This window comes from Cupressus sempervirens, chromosome 10 (assembly GCF_028749045.1).
Source record: "Cupressus sempervirens isolate cs-2001-9-10 chromosome 10, ASM2874904v1, whole genome shotgun sequence".
NCBI lineage: Eukaryota > Viridiplantae > Streptophyta > Pinopsida > Cupressales > Cupressaceae > Cupressus > Cupressus sempervirens.
In genome coordinates this window covers 331,039,067-331,060,437 of record NC_143127.1, presented here as the reverse complement: position 1 = coordinate 331,060,437, position 21,371 = coordinate 331,039,067, and the positions used below count along the sequence as shown (strand labels likewise).

General features: G+C 30.3%; 1 protein-coding gene across 1 annotated transcript in view; it reads right to left on the bottom strand.

Moving 5' to 3' along the window:
* The window catches only part of LOC149533961 (MADS-box transcription factor 22-like), a 265,667-nt gene extending 245,494 nt beyond the window's left edge, over window positions 1-20,173 (bottom strand). Inside the window, exons 1-3 of the mRNA XM_089805939.1 lie at window positions 19,923-20,173; window positions 19,213-19,410; window positions 4,849-4,906 (exon numbers count right to left, since the gene is read on the bottom strand). Coding sequence (XP_089662065.1) covers window positions 4,849-4,906; window positions 19,213-19,394 — 240 coding nt within the window. The 5' untranslated portion in view covers window positions 19,395-19,410; window positions 19,923-20,173. The remainder of the gene's footprint in view (window positions 1-4,848; window positions 4,907-19,212; window positions 19,411-19,922) is intronic.
* Between the last annotated feature and the right edge of the window lie 1,198 nt (window positions 20,174-21,371).

The window sequence follows — 21,371 nt, the reverse complement described above, 5'->3', positions numbered from 1 at the left end:
AGATTATATCTTATATATTTACATTGTGTTATTATATATATAATATATATTAAAATACATCTTTACATATTAATATAACTGAAATAATTTATAAATCATAAGCTATAACTCTTAAACCCAGTTTTCCCTCCAAAATGGGTTGAGATTTCAAATTTTCTAGCAAAATTCACCGAGCCATATTGAATATCCGATTTGAAATAAGATATCTTGTTTGAAATCGAATATTCGATTAGGCTTGGTATTTACCAAGCCTACCTGGTCAACCTAAAAGATGTGTTTGAAGAGGGTTTTAGTGATACTCAGACTTCGAAAAGTCGTCTGACAATGTTATTTTGATCGAAATTGAATGAAACGAAAAGGGCTTTTTAATATTGCTCTCGAGATTTCATCAATATAATTTCTTTTGAATTTTGAGTTTGTTAAGTATTTATTAGTTAATTATCAATGAAGATTATTGTAAAGTGTTGATTGACATACTGATTGAAAAAACTTTCAAACGGTATAACATTTTTTAAATCTAAAAGTTGTGTCACATTCTATGCTTCGCCTAGTATAAGAAAAAAAAAATTGGTAAAATTTTCTATTAGTTAAGGTGGTCAGACACAGGACTTTTTTTTTTTGAAAAAGTTTTGGTAGAAAATTCATATTTAATTATTTATTTAGAATAAAAATACAAAAAATTATGCGTCACATCCAGGCATGAGTCTAATTTTCATATCTATAATTATATGAAAAAAATATTATTATTTGATTTTGATTAATGTGGTCAGACATACACCTACTTTTTATTTTTGCCTTGAAATTTTTGTAGTACTTCATTAAAATTCAAATTTTTGACCAATCAATTATTTTTTTCTCATTATAAGGCCTAGTAGTTTAGAAACTAGATTCAATTTCCTACAGATTATTTTCTTACAACTTTTTGATATAAAGTCCATAACCACTTCAAAATTATGTGTCAAGTTGACATAACCCTGATTTGCTAATTTTTCGCTGCCACTTAAGGCCATAGTTTGGTACACCATGATCCTGCACATACTCTCCAATTACCCAATATACATATATATGTGTGATTTTTATTATCTTCTTTTATATTATATATGTAATATTTCATCTTAGATATATTTTTTTCAATATATGTGTTTGGCATTGATCAAGAAGTCTTGATTTGCAGTCTATGATAATGAAGACAACTTTTTTATTTGTCTTATACTTGCACAATTGAATAGATTTCATCCACTCATCGAGTTTTTTAGTCTTGTGCCCTTTTAAAATACTTTTTTTATAGATATAATACCAATAAGTTTGGTATTATTATTTTGTTCAATCAAAGGATAACAATGTTCTCTCAATGTTACATTTTTTCAACAAGCATAACATTCAATAAAATAAATATAGAAGATAATTACAAAAGGAAAGCTCCATGTAAGAGTTGAGACACTAAATTTCAAGACAATAATATAGAGAAAGATATAAACTAGACATAAAAATGACTAAGAACACATCAATAGCCCCAATATAACCAACCCAATTCTAAGAAAAAAATTAAAATGGTATGATCATCTTATGTAATAACTTAAGAAAATATTACAAACAAAGATTAGTGGGATAATATTTTCTTCAAATGGAAGCATGGATAATTAGTGTTGGAGTTGAGGAAAGCCAACTCCGAAGATGCCAAGATCACCTGCATGCGAAACCTGTCAAAGAGAAGCCATAGAAGGGAAGAGCATGGAGCATGGGCAAAAAACCCTAAACGGACATGAGAGACACCATGAATGCAAACACAAGAAGAAATTTATTTACAATAAGAAATGATGTGATGTTGTGATATTACAATGAGAGAGAGCCCGAATATAAAGAGCTCCAGGAAGCTTGTAGAACAAGCTGGAAGGAGGTAGAGGACAAAAATGACAACTCAGCACATATCCACAAAAAGTGGAATATGCTAAAAAAGGAGCAAACTCCCGAGTTGTCAACAACTAACCACTACATGCATTAAATACAAAAGTATTAAATAAATGCATGACCTAAGTAAGCTTAAGCAATAGAATAAATAATTAGATATTAATTATTTACTCTAACACCCCCCCTTAAGTGCAACTTAGGGAAATGCCTTAAGCTCACAAAACAAAGATGAAATGCATAATGGGTCCCGACAACGAGGCCATGTTAGGTACCCCTGTACAATGCAAGAAGAAATGCAACCTCTGTAAGCGGGAAAAGAGAGAAAACCACATGGTAAAAACCCTCCCCCAAAAAGAGGTAAGAACCTAGTGAAGAGCTGAAGAAGTCTCCAACTAGGGAAATTGTCCCCTAAAACAGGAACAAAGAGTGATCATGAAGAAGTAGCATCACTGAAGCATGAAGAAGTCGCAAATCTACCAAACTGCTGATCTGAAGAAACCTCCATGGAAGAAGAAGGCACAAACTGAGCATGTCTATATGGTAGATGATCCATATCACCGAAATGCATAGGTAGCCAGCCACTGCAATCGCCTTGTACATAGGATCAACCACTGAATACATAGTTCACACTATCGAACCATCGAACCACGGATGCATTAGAACAACAACATAACCCCCCCTTAATGCAGACGGGGTGTGATGACAGGCAACTGAGAAGGTGAGCCAAAATCTCCTGCAAACGAACCAAGAACAAGGAGAGAGGAAAAGAGGTATAGACACCGATAAAGACACGGTCTAACTGACTCTGCATGGGGCTAATGTCGTGGAAGGGACACTCACTTGACAAAGGGAGAATGCCTAAAACAACAAACAAATAATCCCCCCCATGGTGCTTTATGAAATAGTGCAAGTACAACTGACTCAAAACAACGTTCATGATCCCCGGAATGCAAAAGTGACACTTTGTCTCAGTGCGAAAAAGAAAAGTGCTTCAAAATGATAGCTACAATGATCAAAACTGAAAAAGAGCTGAACCAAAAGAAAGTACAGCCGAAAAGAAAGCAAACCATGCCAGGAGAACGATCCTCGGGCCTAAAACACTCAAAATATCCACCATAGAGCAAAAAAGCCAAAACTATGATAGAAAGAGTAGAGGCCAAAAACAAAGAAAAAGGACTACTTTTCTGAAGAGTACACAGAACCAGCTTTCCAGAAATATAAAGTTTTCAAAAAACTGACATGGGACGCAAAAGATATGCATGCCGAAGTCAAAAATAGGACTTCGGACTTCAACAGAAAAAACGGGCTATAAAAATGCATCAAAACCAAAAAATACCTACACCAAAATCTCTGTCTCGAAACCAGCTTTTCGGCGCTTCTTTTGGATCGGAAAAATACCTCCATATGCAAAAGTTATGGCCAAAAAACCAAAGGTAGGTCCAAAAGAAAATCGGGAGAGGTGCATGCAAGGGCTGATGCAGCGCTGACCTCATGGTGATGTCAGCAATTTAGGGCATTAAATTTGACGGCCCGTCATCCATCGCCGCAAAAAAGGATGCCACGTGGCATCGCCACGTGGCAGTACGGTAGATGACGTGGCTGACGTGGCAGGGGCCACGTGGCAATGTGTCACGTGGCGCCCGTGCCATGTGTCACGCACAGAATGGTAGCAAAGGCGCTGACGTGGACTGCAAGCTGGCAGGCGGAGGTGGCCGAGCGGAGGCGGGAGGAGGTGGCCGCAGGGGCGGCAGACGCAGAGGAGCCGCCGGCGGAGGGCGGAGGACCGGAGGCGGCCTGGCCGCGGCTGAGCCCAGGCGGCGCTGCCTGCTGCGGCCGCTGCGAGCTGCGCGCGGGTGGCGCGGCGGCAGCCCCGTGGTGGCGAGGAGGCGGCGCGTCCTTTTTTTAAAAACAAAATCGCAATAAATTCGATTTTTTCGTCCGTACGGCTCCCTGATCTAAAAAAAATTTGCCCCCTAGAGCCCTATCTCCAAATTTGACAAATTTTATATGAATCCTGACTGCAAACGGCCTTTCAGATGCAATGGTATGTCCGTTTGGGCTGAAAGTGCTCCGAAAATATGCTGATCCGCTGATTTGAAGAAAAATTGCACAAACAAACTAGGGTTTGTGACTCCAAATCACGGCTTCTAAATTTCTTCAACGAAGCTGCAGCAGGAAGGCTCTGATACCATGTTGGAGTTGAGGAAAGCCAACTCCGAAGACGCCAAGATCACCTGCATGCGAAACTTGTCAAAGAGAAGCCATAGAAGGGAAGAGCATGGAGCACGGGCAAAAAACCCTAAACGGACATGAGAGAAACCATGAATGCAAACACAAGAAAAATTTTATTTACAATAAGAAATGATGTGATGTTGTGATATTACAATGAGAGAGAGCCCAAATATAAAGAGCTGCAGGAAGCTTGTAGAACAAGCTGGAAGAAGGTAGAGGACAAAAATGACAACTCAGCACATATCCACAAAAAGTGGAATATGCTAAAAAAGGAGGAAACTCTCAAGTTGTCAACAACTAACCACTACATGCATTAAATACAAAAGTATTAAATAAATGCATGACCTAAGTAGGCTTAAGCAATAGAATAAATAATTAGATATTAATTATTTACTCTAACAATTAGAGTCATTTTGATCCCTGTATTGCAGCTAGTAACAAGAATGTATGATAGTATCATCACATGATCATGTTTATTTAGGGGTAGAAATAAATAAATTAAAATTAAAATTAAAGAAAATATTAATAGATATATGCATGAATTCTATATTTTTCTATTTGATTGTGTGTTCTATTTTTATTGAATAGGAATTTTGTTGAATGATTTTTCTCAATAACTTTAATGATACTTTGTAAAGATAATAAGCATTCACTGTTAAAGTAAATGACTTCATATGAATATGCAAAAAAAATGTAGTGAAAATTTACCTCAATATTTATAATTCCAGAAAAGATTTCACAATACTTCCTCAAGATTGTCTTCATGCTTTAGAAAACAAGAAATGTTAAATTAATAATTAAAAATTTAATTATATATAAATTAGAAAAACTATACATATTGATTTTTTTAGTTAATTGCTAAATACAAAAGTTACACAAATTTAAGCATAAAAGACTATCATTTAATATATAAGTGATATTTTTATTATTATAAGAAGGGAATTTATAAAATCATCAAAAATTATGAAATCTTTATATTATAAAACTCAATGTGCCAATAGTTAAGTATGAACTTACAATAGTTTTAATCAGTAGAAATGTCAAATAATATATATTTAATAAAATTATAACAAGAAAATTAATATTAGTAATCTACTTATTTTATTTTGTTGTGATAGTTTATCAAAATAACATCTCAATAAGTGGCATACTCTTGTTTTATTTTTTGTTCATGATTTAATCCTTGTCCATATTTATTTATTTTACATATATTTAAAAATATTTAGTAATTATTTATCATTATGATTGCCTCACTTGCATGTACTTCCTATTGGAATAATAACCACAACATCTAATAATTCAATTAACAAGGTTCTAAGATTACTTCATTCACTTAGCTAAATGTGTGGATTGTTTCATGTAATCAAGTTATGCTAATAATAGCTTAAGTTATCTAAATAATTATGATTTTAAAAACTAGCACGTGCTAACTATATTGTGCATTAAGTTTGCATCTAGGGTTTCATTCACCCTTTCATAAGGATTTATTCTCTAATTGTTGCAAATCTTTCATACAATCAATACAAAATCCTTAGGCAGTGTTTAGAAAATTGTTCTTGCTTCATCCTTCTTGACAAGAAGTATGCATACAAATGATTCATCTACATTCGTGATGGATCTAGCTCTGAGAGATTTTCTTATGCATATTAGGTTAAAAAAAAAGTTTCCCTTGTGCTTGCATCATTCTAAATCCTACTACTCGACTAATAATTCATCAAAATAAGAGTAGCTAAACTTTAAGTTCAATTTTCTTAAATGTGTAAAATTTACGATAAAATCCAAGTGTCAAGAAAGAGTTTGGATATTGAGGAGAGAAATGAACCCCACTATTGTATTATTGTACTCAAAATATCCAAAATTCCTAAAATTTCCTTTCCAAATGCAAAAATAAGATACTAACAACTTATAAGAAAAATAACTAGGACATTTTATCCTTTATCCATTTTATACATTCTTCCAAAAGCCCAACTTGTTGAGGACAAAGAAAAACTGTCAACCAAATAATACACTTCAAAACTATAGCTTAGTTATCATATTTTCTTCTCTAGTTTTATAACCTGTATGAATATCTTCATGAGTCACTATGATCCCATTGGCTATTGTTCTCCTACAAGGTATTACACACTTATTTTGTTCTAAAGGTGTATATTTTTGGATGTGAGGGCTAGGAATGTATAATTTAGAGATCCCAACATCCCTGTCTTTGATTATATTTGTTCACTTCTTTATGAATATCAAATCTAGTTATGCTTCGACTGTTTGGAAAGAAATCTACAATAAATTCATACAAATGTGATAATTTGTTTGGATAAAATTATAAAATGACTTTATCTACCTCTTTTATCAAAAATTATTTTCTCATGTTTTAATTATTTTCCCACTATTTATTAATGCTATTATAGTATATAAGATTCTTCTGTAATAATCCTGATAAAAGGTAATCCCCTTAATAATACAAATACATAATAGAAATAGATAAATAACAAAAAGTTGCAAGAACAAAAGGTTGGCTTCTTTTATCTCCAAAAGTATAGATTCACAAATTTTAAAAATAAAACATTGCAAGCGACATGGTAGTGTTTCTTGACATATTCTATAAGCCAGAGCCAACACCAACATCCAAGAATTGCCATGTGCAACCCTACATGCCTTGTTTATTTAGGCAATTTTCCACTACCCAAGAACATTCTAGAAATTTAACCCTAGAACTTGAGGCAAACCTAATTTTTTTTCTTTTTTTTTGGTATTTATTACAATAGAGAAGGCCACACAAATTTCATAATTCAAAAGAAATTTTGAAGAAATTTAAGTTTTGCCCATTTCAGGTGGTGCGACTTTCGAAGATCATAAGTCATTGATAGTTTCTTTGATTGACTATTATGACCCATTTTTGGAAATGACATGACCTAATATACAATGCATAAGATGAAAAAACTCTAATAATCCAATGTTTAACCCCTTATTGAAGTCTCTAAAGCCTTCAAAACTAAATTCAAAGGTTTTATACCTTGTTGCCAATACCAAAAAATTTCATTAACTTCAAAAATAGACTTGATATTGTAATGAAACTTTTATTGGAAAGATGATATATCTAAAATGAACCTCCAATAGTGAAATCAAAACATTCTAAGTTCAAATGACCAAATTACTAAAAATAGAAATCCTCCATAAATAGTACCTCTACACTAAGATAACCCTTATTGAAAGACAAATTAGAAATTTTATTTGGTTGATATAAGATTTCCCTTCACACAAGATACTCCTACATTAGACACCTAGGCTAATTTGAGATGTGACCTTATCACATCACATGTGTTTAGAGCGAAACCAATACAATTAACCTACTCCCTTGTCAACAAAGATGAATCTTAAACAAGCCATCCTTTTCATTTGATCGAATATTCTTTATAACTCATGTTCCTTATGTTTCTACCAATATGACTATCAAGACTCCTTGAATCTCCTTTGTAGTTGGAGTAATTGCTAGAATACTCCAATGTGCTTGTGTGACCTTATCTTCAATACCTCCTTCGTGATACTCTGTTAGATCTGAAATATTAAAAAGTTGTGAAATATTCAGATTCATTAGCAATTCTACTTCATAGATACTTCTTGAATCATGCTTCTTCAGTATCTTGCATGGTCCTAAATTCTTCATCTTTAACTTATTATATGTTCCCACTAAAAATTGCTCATTTCTCAAACAAACTATGACTTCATCTCCTATCGAAAATTCCTAATGCTTCATTTTCTCATCTTCTTTACCCTTATAATTTGTATAACTTCAATAATATGACTACTTAATTCCTCACATAATTTATTTAAGTGTTCTACTAAATCTTCAACTTTGACACTACGTGTCTTCCCTTAGTCCATTTTCTCAATTTATAAGCACTTCTAGGGTGACTTCCATATACTATCTAAATGGTGATTTATCAATGCTCCTATTGAAAAAATTATTATATGAATTTTTTGCCTATGCTAAAATCAAATCCCATCCCTTTGGTTTATCTCCAAACAAACATCACAACAAATTTCACAAACTCCTATTCACTATTTCTATCTATCCATTAGTTTGTGGGTGATGTGATGAGCTAAACTTTAAATTTGTCTTAATATAAAACTATGCTCTTTAGTAAACCATGAAGTCTTATCACTTCTCTCAAGAATAATTCTATTACATAAACAAAACCATTAGTCTTCTTCCACAAAATGAAATGTACCATATTTGAAAACTAAGTCCTCGGTAAATGTCCAACAACAAAGTCCATATTGATATCCTCTCATTGCTTCTCACATAAAGGTAATGACTTCTATAACCATGTAATCTGCTCGACTCCTTTTTCCATCTGATATACTCTACAACTTTGTATGAATTTCATAGCATTGTGTTGCAATTGTAACTAGTAAAAATTTTCATTACCCATAGAAATTGTTTTATCATGTCCAAAGTATCCATTTTACCCTTTACTATGATTCTCCCTCATAGAACTCCTTAGACTATGCTATTGGATTCCTCTAAATAACATATCATCCTACATGATTAAATTCAACCACGTGGTTCTATCAGAGTAATATGTTTTGTACAAGATGTCCAAGCTTCACCAAAATCAAGAAACTTTTCACACAAAATCTTGAGTTTGCTAAACCCAACAACCTCAATCTGCATATCTTTTAGCCAAATCTATCTCCTACTAAGAGCATCAATAAACCTGTTAGACTTTTCACTCCTATATTTCAAAAAATGTATACCTCTACAAAAGCCTAACTCATTTCAAATGTCATTAATTCAAGTTTCCTTGGATGTTCAAGTATTGCAAAGCTTGATGATCATATATAAAACAAACTCATTAGGAAAATATAATATCTCCAATTCTTCAATGCCTAAACTATAGCATGAAACTCCTAATCATTAAAAAAATATATTTTCTTTTCACATCAATCAACTTCTCTTTGAATTGAGCAATAAGTCTACCTTCTTCACTCAAAACAAATCTAATTGCCTTACCAGTGACATCACAATGTACTTGAAATACCTTATTAAAATTTGGAAGTGTCAAAATAGGTTGTTCTATAAATTTTCATTTCAATAGCCTTGAGGGATGAAAACATAACATTTTGAGCTCAAACAACCAACTTATAAAAATAGTAGGTCTCTAGAAATAGTAACTTTGCATTGAGATAACCCTTATTGAAAGACATATAAAAAATATTGTTTTGGGTGATCTGAGATTTCCCTTCACCCAAGATGTTCCTGCATTAGGTCCCAATTGTCTATGCTTTCTTTGTTTATGTAATAATCCTTTTCTGAAAGAAAATTCAACAGATAAATAATAAGATTAAATACAAAAATAAATTAATATAATATAACACTCCTATTTCAAGGCCTTAAAGATATATAATAGAAAAAATTAAATTAAAGATATAAATCTATTGACAACAAATCATGCTCTTATCTATGCTTGAGGGAAATTGTTGATAGTGTCATTTAGATGAAGAAGGAAGACAATAATCAACATGATGAACTTCAGGAAGTAGTGATATAGGAGCATTATCAATTATGGGTGGAGGGAAATCATCAAGGGAATTAGTAATTACTTGGAGATTGATAAGATCAATATGTTTCTATCACAAGATCTTTAGAAAGTTGAGAAGGGTTAGCTAGGGAATGAAACTTAAACCATCTTTATGACATTTTTGAGAAGGATTAATAGAAATTGTAATACCTTGTTCATTAATATCTAGTCCTAAAGTTTTGTAGCATTATTGGGTGGTGATAGAATAGCTTACATTATAAGTAGTTTATAATGTAGAAGGAATAGACAATTCATCTTGTATGAGCATGCATGGTATAACGGGTATAGTAGAAGGAATATTATCTTTCAAAATAATAGTATTCCCATCCTTAGAAGGTGAAGGAGAAGCAGTGTCACCAAAAGATCTAGAAGAAAAATTATCTATACAATTTCTAAAATTTGGATCATGGATAATGTTTTGGAGACAATTAATTTTTTTAGGATTATTATGAGTTTGAGCTTAACTAAGAACTATATAGTTAAGAGGATTGACAGCAAGCTCATTTATATATACCCTTATGTAATCTATATATTCCATGCATTTAGTTCAAATATGCATCAAGAAGATACATGAAATGCTGATAATAATCTTGAAACATTCCTTGTAGAGAAGTGTTGCATTAGTTGTCCTCATTATGTTATATGCAAGAATATCATAAAGTGATATAAACATAATGAAATGAAATAAACTATAAAGTACCTCATGGATTTGGTAGAGAGAAGAAATAAGAAAGGTGATTATATTAGTGATTACACACTACTCTATTTTAGAGGGTTTCATGTTTATATGTATGCAACTAGGGCTAAAAAACAAGAATGTAACAAAACAATGTGAAGATGCAAATAAGATTTTAATACTTATATAATGTAACCAAACAAGGAGGATAAAAAGTAGATATAAACATGAAGGTATAAAGACTAATATACAAACAGGATCCAATTAAAATATTAAGTTATAATGAAGACACAAAAGAGATCACAACCAGAATATCCAAATGTCGACTCAAAAGGTATAACACATAAAAGAAATGGGTTCGCCAAAATGTATAAGGTGAACCTATAAATACAATGATGAAATATGTGATACAAGAGAGATCTAACTTGATGTGTATAATGTAGCCAAGTAGATCTAACACTAAAATTAGAATGAAAATGTAAGAACCTAGATACACCAAAATGTATAAGACACGATGATGATCAATAGTAGACAACCATTTGAAACTTAGATTAGAGGGGGCCCAAAACATTATAACCTCTTCAGAGTAAACCTAATTATCACAACTCAAGTAGAGGAGGTGTGCTAATGCAAGATCTAGTGACAATAATATGTATTATTCTAAGGCCCTTTTTGTCTATGTAAGAATGTAGGGATGAAAATGTGATGTAAATGAAAGAAAATTCAAATGTATACTTATGCAATAATAAACAAAAAGATGGTAGATCTAGTGTATCAAAGTAAGTTATATGAAGGAAGGGGAAAGAAGATGGACTCACATTGAGGGTTAGTAGATGAAGCAACTTCATATTTGTAGAAACCTTGTCAAACTATACTAAAACTAGAAATTAATGAGAATATGAAAACCTAATAGATAGAGATTTCTATTGTGAAAATTTGAATGTCGAAGGAGCAGGTCAAGCATGAGGTTTCTTATACTAGCATAGGTCAATATTGAGGTAACCTATACCCATAATAAACAAATCTAGAGGTCTCGATACTATATTTGTAACTCCACTTTTAGATCTACAAATCTAAATCTAAAACTCCATGAATCTATACTTGCACACCAAATAGTAGGGGAAATTCTTATAAGTTGGTGGGTTCTCTTGGTCAAGCCCCTTTTTAGGAATTAACCTTGAGTTGAAATAAAAGAAATGCTGTAATGCAATAGAGATTAAACCTTAGTGCAACATATCATACCATGCAAATATAATTGTCTTTTGTATGTGATCAAGTATGTTGATATAATAGGTTTCACTCAACACAAAATCCCAAAAGGAAATCATGTAAGACAATAAAACCTGTAGTACATGCTAATAAATCACCTCAAATATTATATAGAAATAGACAAAGAAGAACTCTTAGATGTATGAATGTAGATCTCCTCCCTTTATGGCCAATTTTTACAACTCCAATGAAGAAAGAAGAAACATCTATAGAGGGAAATGCATTCTTGAATATATTGTATGGATACCTTCCATTAATAATTTCTTGATTGAAATCCTTGGATTATTGCACTTAATTGATTGAGTGAGGATGCTTGTGTATTGTAATTGTGATTTTTGAATAGAGGAAGCCTCCTTTTATAGGGATTTTGGGGTTAATTTTTGTGAGGGTCAACTCTACTAGTTGACTAAAGAGAAATGCCCTTTACTGGGCATCTAAATTTACCAAAATTAACTCCCCAAGGTATAAGTCACCTCATCTATAATATATACAAAGAATGATTAATTTTGAGGTAAATAATGTGCAATTCGAGGAAAATTTAAAATTTTGAGGAAAAATGAAAAGATGAGAGAAAAAATCAATTGTAAAGGATTTTGACTCTTCCATGGGGATCTCCTGACCCATTTTTTTTGTTTCCTCCATTATCTTGTGCTATTTATTCATTATCAACTTGATTAGCTTCATTAATTATAAAGAGTGTTGAATTCTTTACTTCTTATGCAAAAAGTTGTCATTAGGCTTTTGATCAATATAATCTTCTTTGCCAACTTCTATTCTTCTCCTTCTTTATATTGGCCTATTGTAGGGCTTTCAATATCATTTTAATTCTCTTTTTCTTTTTTGTAGCATTCTAATGATGAGTTTCCTTTTAAACCATGTTTAGATCAGAAGATTAGATAATTTTCCCCTATAATTGACTAATACATAATATCAAATTATGAGTGTAGTTTAATTGGTTTGGGGACTAATAGAAATCATAGTACCTCTATATATATCCTATCATACATCCCATATTTTTGGTCATCCAAGTGCTCATATGTTTTAACAAATTTTCTAATTTTATCCCCTATAATTTTTAACACATTGTTCTTCCAATACTTTATGGGTGAGAATTACATTATGATCCATAATGTAACAATCTTCGTGGTTCTGTTCAACATGTTAAAATTAGGAGTTGAATCCTCTATAAATAATCCCTATTCATCCATCAAGTGGGGACCTAGAGTATATCTTTCTTCTTTATATCCATTAACCATAATTCTACCACAAAAAATCCACTAGGTAAAGATTTTGTCCTAGTAAGAGATCCCTAGTTTCTTTTACACCATCTTTATATTTTTTTCTAATGGTGACCATCCTCCATCACATTTAATGAAGGAACTTCACTTTTTATGATTTTGCTATTCAAATATAAGAATATGAAGTAGGGTTTTTTTAATACCATTTTTTTTTGGGCTGCTTTCCATTGACTATCTCCATGGCTCCTCCTATTGTGAGTCACCTTAGTAATCAGGTTTCTTTTCTATTGTTGCACCCTCAAAATTCTCCTTTAAAAAGATTGTCTATAGTAGTGCCTGTCTTCAAAGTGAAGAGGTTTTTGGAAACATTACTTCCATTCATCTCTTGCAATATTCTTTAACAAATGTTGATTCCATTTATTTGGATCTTATATTTTTTCATGAAATTATATCTGCAACATAATTTTTGTTCCTATCTTGAACAATTTTTCCTATCAATTACTTCTTGATCAATATGTTACTCTCCCTTCAAAAGGGTTTGTTATAACAATTGTTCATTCCTACCCATTCTATTTTAAAATCTACTTCTACTCTAAAACTTTGATCGACAACTTAGTACAAGAGCCTAGTTTTCATTCTAGGTTTTTTAATATGGTTCATATCTTGCCTATAGATATGGTAACAATACTTCTCTCAAAAAAAAACATCGACGAAAAGTGGCAAGCCACTGAAGATATATATAGTAAAGCTAGTTCAATGGGTCATGAAGGGAAGAACATAGCAAGAAACCCTTTAGTTGTTACCAAATATAGAAAAGATTGTAATATAATTCTTTACAATGATACAACTCCCAAAATTGTCAAGCAAAGACAGTTTGCAATGATAAACATATGCAATTCCCAAGTCAAAAAATGCATATTGTAGCCATCTCAAAAAACCATATATAAATTTGTATAATGAACCACAAGCATATACCAAAAGATGAATACTAACAATAAATATACTATTAATTATGCAAAGTTTGTTCTTATTCAAGTATTCTGAATTTCCAGAGGCAAAGTTCGTAATCCTCATCTCAACATCCTGTAAGTTGGAACATAAATTAGACAAATAGTCTACAACTCAATTTCCCTCTCTAAGGGTGTGAGAAAAGGAAACCATCTTAAATTTGTCAATAATTGACCAAGCTTTCTCCAAAATATATCCAAACTTCCAATTCTCTGATTTTCTCTTTAAGCATGAATTAATGACTAGAGTTGAATCTCCCTCAATATGAATATTATCTATTCCTAGATAAAGTGCCAACTCTAATTATTTTAAAAGTGCCATGGCTTCTACTGTATATTTATACCTATCAGTAATTTATGAGCCAACATACCCACCACCTATCCATTATGGTTTCTAATACATACTCCAACCCCTGATTTCACAGGATTACCCCTAGAGAAACCATCAAAAATTAGTTTACAAACATCCACTCTGGGAGGAATCCATCTCACTTCCCACCTATTCACTTTAACACCAGGCCCTGAAGCAATGAACTTATAGCATGGAGAGGGTAAATTTGTCCATCTATTTGCCAATGCAATATCCCATCTAGTAATAATAAGATGCTTAGAAGTTCTTCTAACATAAGCTACCACTACTTCCCCCACTACAGATTCCAATGCTAATAACACACCTTCTATAGATGAAGATTGATTACTAAAAATTCTTTTATTCCTCTCCCACCAAATAGCCCAGATAACAAGTGTTGGAATGCACTTCCAAATGCATGAATAATATGAATGATTTTTCGAGCATGGCCAATTTTGATGTCCACTCCTTGAATTAAAAATTCCTTCTTTGGTTCTTTGTTTTCTTGTAATGCCAATAACTATTATTTGGTATGCCTCTCTTGGCCCACTAATTATAGTTGTGGCCATGCCATTATTTTATATTCCTTCACATATATTTTAAACATATTTTTAATCATTATTATGTCAATTCACACAAATGAATCATCATACGAGGGAAATAGGTTATAAATGGTTATAATAAAATAGTTTATTGAGTAACAAGAAGAATACTAGAAATAAATGATGAAAATATTCATAATAATTCCCAATATAATTAAGTACCTAAGAACAACCCTAAGTTTATTAACAATACTCTTCAGTATCTTTGATATGCCCTTTGGTAAAAATTATACCATTAGAAGAATTTATTTTTATTATCATGAAATAGCTACATTGTATTTGTTGCAAGCATATTATTGTATACCAAATAGTTACATCAATTTTATCCTCATTTCAAGTTAATCATGAATTAAATTAAGAAACCTTGAACAAAGGTGACCTATTATTTAGAATCTAAAAAAATTATGAGATGCCTCATATTTATATTCTAAAGCTTTTGCATGGAAATATAGTGACATAAAAATAATTCATACTGCCATGTAAGCACATCATATTTATACTCAATCAAATAAAACAATCCAATTCAGGGATGATAAATCCAACCCTTCGAGAGCTAACAAAATCAAGAGAAAACACTCTAGAGGGTAAGATTTGTGTATCCAACATTGGATAATAATTTGACATTACCATTAGTAAATTTTTCAAAATTAAGATTAAAAAAAATAAATATCTATATTAGCTTTTGATAGTTAAAGGTTACTATCTTAAAATGTTATTTTCATCAACCATATTTTATGCAAAACATTTCTCCTTTTTAGTTGGATTTAGTGGCTACAATCTATTTCGAGTAGAACCAAATGATTTAGATAAAACCATATTTACATGCTTATGGAGTATAATTTTAGTTATGTATTGTAGCAACAAATATTGAAAAAAAGCACTTCTAAAAATATTTATGAGATCACCTCATGATTATGTTTAGTTATATATAGATTAATTCATAATAGATTAAAAATAATATTTGAAGAGGATCCATAATGACTAGATTAATTCCTCATAAAATGTGGAGAATAGTAAATTATTTTTGATCCATAATTTTTTTTTCATTATGATTTACTATGGTATAATCTTAGGAGATTATATAGATCATAGAATAAAAATTAAGTATATCTATAAGAGATTAACATTATTAATAAATATAACATCAAGATTTTATATTTTGATAAATATTATTTCTTAGATAGAAAAATAACAATAGTCATCTAGTAGAATAAAAACAATGATTGAGTCAAATGTAAGAGTACTAGGAAACTTTTGGTTTATGTACAGATGGAACCATAATGCAATAGGGAATCGAATTAAAGAAGGTCAAATAATTGTTTTTTAAAGAAAGTGAAGCAACCCATTAGCCTATTAAGTTTGAGGTGAAAAAAAATCATTCTTGAAAATGTAGTAGTAAAATTAATAAAAAAATTTGGTAAAGAAAAATATTTCTTCTATACATATATAAATTACAAGCTTACTAAGTTTATATGATCATGGATGAATTCATAAACCAAACTCTAAAGAATCAAAGTTCTTCTATGTCTATGACATGTCTTCCACCTCTAATAACTCATATTCAAAGTTAAAAGAACCATATATGAAATAGTGAAAAATTAAAACAAAAATGATTTTCAAGTAAACATCATTAAGACTTTCTTTTTCAAAATCTAAATATAATATTTTCTTAGTGCTTAATAGGGCTAATGTTGGATTAAGGATTAATTTAGAAATAGCCAAATATATTGACCTCATTGGCAATCCTAACATGGAGCACACTAATTTTTTTCAATAAATCAAATTCTTAGGGAGATCTATACTGTTTCTATAGAAAAAGAAAGAAAGTAAGATGATCTCTAATATTTTCAAAAAAGGACAAATCAATCACAGAGATAAATTCTTTGAATTTTATATAAAAATCAAGAAAGAAATTAAAAATGTGTTAATATTGCTAAATTTTAATTATTTCAAAATCTTCCAATATTTCTTAATATGTTTGAATCATATTATAGTAATTTTATTTTTAGGACTATAGATTATGATTGACTAGAGTAATAATAGTAACATATGTCTTCAACATTGTGGTAAAGGATATCATAATGCAATAAGATACCTCAAGCAAATAATGTGGATGATAAAATAGATCCAAAATTACAACATTAGAGTCTACATAATAAAATCTATATCTAGAAAAGAATTATACATGTTCATCTTAACTATTTTTAATTTTTAATAGTTTTAAAAATTATTAAGAATGACATATATTTATGCTAATTTCATTTTTATTAATTATATTTCTAATAAGCTTTTTAATAAAGATTGTATACTTGTCTCCATTTTAAAGACGTGCATAATCTCATAACTAACTTCCCATTTTTCTTATAAGAAAAATATTTTTGATAATATTAACTAGTAGTTGTATGCTTTTGTGTAGGTGATTGATAATGAAATTAATTTTTAAAATGTAATCTTATGTGAAAAAATTAGATTATTAATAAATTTCAATTTGAATAACATAATATTTACTAAAATCTTTTAAATAGATTAATAAATATTATTTATTTAAATTAGTTTATCAAATATGAAAAAAAAAACTATTTTTTGTGAATATGTAACTTGATTGTATTTTTTTTAATATAATGAAGGGACTATTTATATAAAAAAAACTATTTTTAAAAATTCCACCAAAAATCATCTTTAACAAATATTCTATTGATTAAATAAATTATAGAAACTAAAAAACAATTTTTAAATAAAAAACTAAACTAATATAAAAAATAAATTGAAATAATTTAAAAACTAAAACCTAAATCAATTTTAAAAATAAAAAGTTAAGTAAATAGAGATACAACATGGAGCTCACAAGTAATTATTTTTCAAATAAATAGGAAAAGAAAAAACAATAGTTAAAAGTAAAGATTTAAAATATAATCTTATGTGAACAAATTAGATTATTAATAATTTTCAATTTGAATAACATAATATTTAATAAAATATTTTAAATAGATTAATAAATATTATTTATTTAAATTTAATTTGTCAAATATGAAAAAATTAATCATTTAAATAAATCCCATAAAAAATTATTATGAAAAATTAATAAGAAAAATACAAAAAAATATTATGAAAAAATAGAAATGTCTCTAACAAATATATATTTCATTTAGTAAATAAATTATCAAAACTAAAAAGAAATCTTTAAAGAAAAAGCTAAACTAAACCTCATTATTTTTAGTATTACAAATATTTTCAACATAGTTCGACATGAATAGGCAATTTTTTAATCTTTTGTTGTTTTAATAATTCAAATGTCTTGAAAATAAAATCTAAAAAAAAATGTATTTTTCTTTTTAAATTTCTTTATTTTGTAAATGTTTATATTAAGAGTTCTATAATTTAAAAATGTCAATTTTTTAGATCAATAAAAACTGATTTTTATTTTAAAATATAAACAATAACTCTTCTTATAAAATACATTGTCAATTTATAATTATAATTTTGTATGAAATATTAGTTTGAAACAATTCAAAATTGAGATCTTTATGCTCAAAGAGATATTTTTGTTAAATTAAATTTATAATTATTAATACATATATTTTAATATAAATAAAAACAGAATCACTTAAAGAAAATATTATTAATTTTTTTAAAAAAAACTAAGTATTCACACTAAAACAATTTAAATACAAAAAGAATAATTTTAAAAGTTGAATAACTACTAGATACACTTTTGTTGCATAACATAAAAATAGCTTACTATTAACACTCTTAAAAATTAAACAAAATTGGTGAAAACCAACTCCAAAACTCTTCTACATAATTTTCTAAGCAGGAATTTACCATTCCAAAACCTCTAATTTTAGAAGCAGATAATTTTCTAAGCAGGAATTTACCATTCCAAAACCTCTAATTTTAGAAGCAGATAATTTTCTAAGCAGGAATTTACCATTCCAAAACCTCTAATTTTAGAAGCAGAAAAAAGACTTGCGTTGTACAGCTTTCAATGTGTTCCAATATTTAGGAAACTGCCTCATCACGAATTCGTTGTTCCTATCAACTTTCCGAAACTAGATCCTCTAAAAATTGAAGATTTTTTCCTAAGGTCTCATTTGGTCGTGGGCATAGGAATGGAGAATAGACATGTAATATTGGGAATAGGAATGGCTATTCCAACAAGAGCTATTTTTTGGAATGAGTATAAGCTCATTTTAGAGGCAAAATGGGAATACGTATTCCTATTCCATATTCCAACTATTCACTATTCCAAGTGACGAACCAAACAGAAAATAGAAAAAGTATTCCAACTTTTCTATTCCTATTCCAGCAACCAAACGGGCCCTAAATAAATAAAATCAGGGACGAGAAAATGGTACCTAGTATTGGAGTACTCGAAGAGCTTCCCTGATGCAGAAGAAACGATGAGCACGATCTCCGCGTCGCATAGAATAGAAAGCTCCTTCGCCTTTTTTATCAAACCCTTCCTCCGCTTCGAGAAACTTACATGCCTCGCTGCGGCTTTCTCTATTTTCTTTAGTTCTATTCTTTCTCTGCCCATTGTAAACCTCAAATACCTGCAAAGAGATTTTTCAAATTATACAAATATTTTCAAAAGAACGCCTTAAATGCTTTATCTGTGAAGTGTTTCTTTGAAATTACAACAAATATTTGCAAAGATCTTTGGAAATTATGCTAATATTTTTCAATGAAATTCTTGAATTATACAAATATTTGCCAAGAGCCTTTGAAATTACAAAAATATTTACACAGAGCTTTAGAAATCGCACAAATACTTCCAAAACAAGCAGAATATAACGATTCCCTTGCTGAAATTCAGGCCTATGACCTCAGACCTTTCAAATGCAGCCTTACGTATTCAATCAAAGATAAGATAAGATACTATTTTCGGTATCTTCTAGAGATCTTTAATAATTATACAGATAGTTTCGAAGATCTTTTGAAATTATACAAATATTTTCGAAGAACATTTAAAACACACAAATATTTGCAAAAATTACACCAATATTTGCAGAGAGCTTTCTAAATCGTACAAATATTTGCGAGACAAGCTGATCTTAGCGATTACCTTACAAAAATATACGCCCGCTCGCAATGACCTCAAACCTTTCAAATGCAGCCTTACGTATTCAAGAAAAGATAAGATAAGATGCTATTTTCGGTAGCTATTATCTCTTTCGCAGGGTAGAATACGAAAAATAGAATTCCGGATTTGCCTGAAGTTGCCGCAATTTCCTTTCGGAAATGTTGTGCTGCAAGACGAAAAGCCATTTTGAGCTCTCCAAATACAGAATCGAGAGCAAGTCGTCCGGATCGAATCTTCACCATCCACGTTCGGCATTGTACAGTTTCCATTAATGGCCGAGAAGAGAATATGCGGGGGAGGCTGTATCTGTTAACAGTTGTTGTCGGTGTACCCTAAAGGTCAAGTTGATAAAACTTTCACTAACGGCTGTGTAATCTCTCTCTCACCAGTCACAGTCAGTCAGTGTTCCATCACATTCAAAGCGGCTGTATGCAATGAATCTGAGCGCTTCCAGTGACCGGAAGACCACAAAATATGTATTGCTTCAAGTGGTCCCAGGAACTTATTACGTGTTTAACTGATGTCGGCAGGGGCTACTTTCCAAACAGATCAAAAATAATTATTGCTATTTACCTTTTTGGCGTTGTTAAATACAAGTGTACGGATGCCTGAAATTTGATAATATATGGAAATTGTTTTCATTTATCATGAAAAGAATATAAAATTAAAAAATTATTTTAAAAATATTATTAAACCAATAGGTAAAGTTCTCAGTTTATGTTTTGTATTCTAAATTAATATTAACAAATAAATAGTGTAAGTTTTAAAAAAATTAATAAAGTATTTAGAAATTGATTTTTGTTGAAAAGTAATATTAAATTTAAAAACAATTAGTAATTTAATAGAAAGAGGGAGTAAAGAAAGAGAAAGTTGCAAGTGTACTATCATACCATTTGTTTGTTTCACAATAAATTTCTATGGGTGTGAGGTGGTGTGTAGTTAATTGGTGGGATGGGGAATTATGTGGTAAAATTGTAAAATTTGTTGAAGATACTACTAACAAGAGACGCAATGCGTTATAGTTCCTACCTAACGCATAATGGTTGTAGAGGTGTAGATGAGTGAGAATCTAAATTAACATTATGAATATATTAATTTTTGTCTAGAAATGCACTTGTGATCTAATAGGATTGTTCATATTTTGTTGTTAAATTCTCGATCTAGAAATGCAATTGTGATCTGATAGGATGGCTCATATTTTGTTGTTAAGTTCTTGTGCTATATTATTATATCTTTGGGCATTTAAGCCCAAGAATAAGAGGCCAAAGTCTCCAATATGGCACTAAGTACTTAATATCATACTACGATAAATACATATGCTTTAGAAAAATTTGCACCTTCTACATTGACAACTTAAATTATGTGCAATGAGGAAAGATATCCATACCAATATTTGAAATATAAAACTTGAAGAATTGATGAAGCATTTGG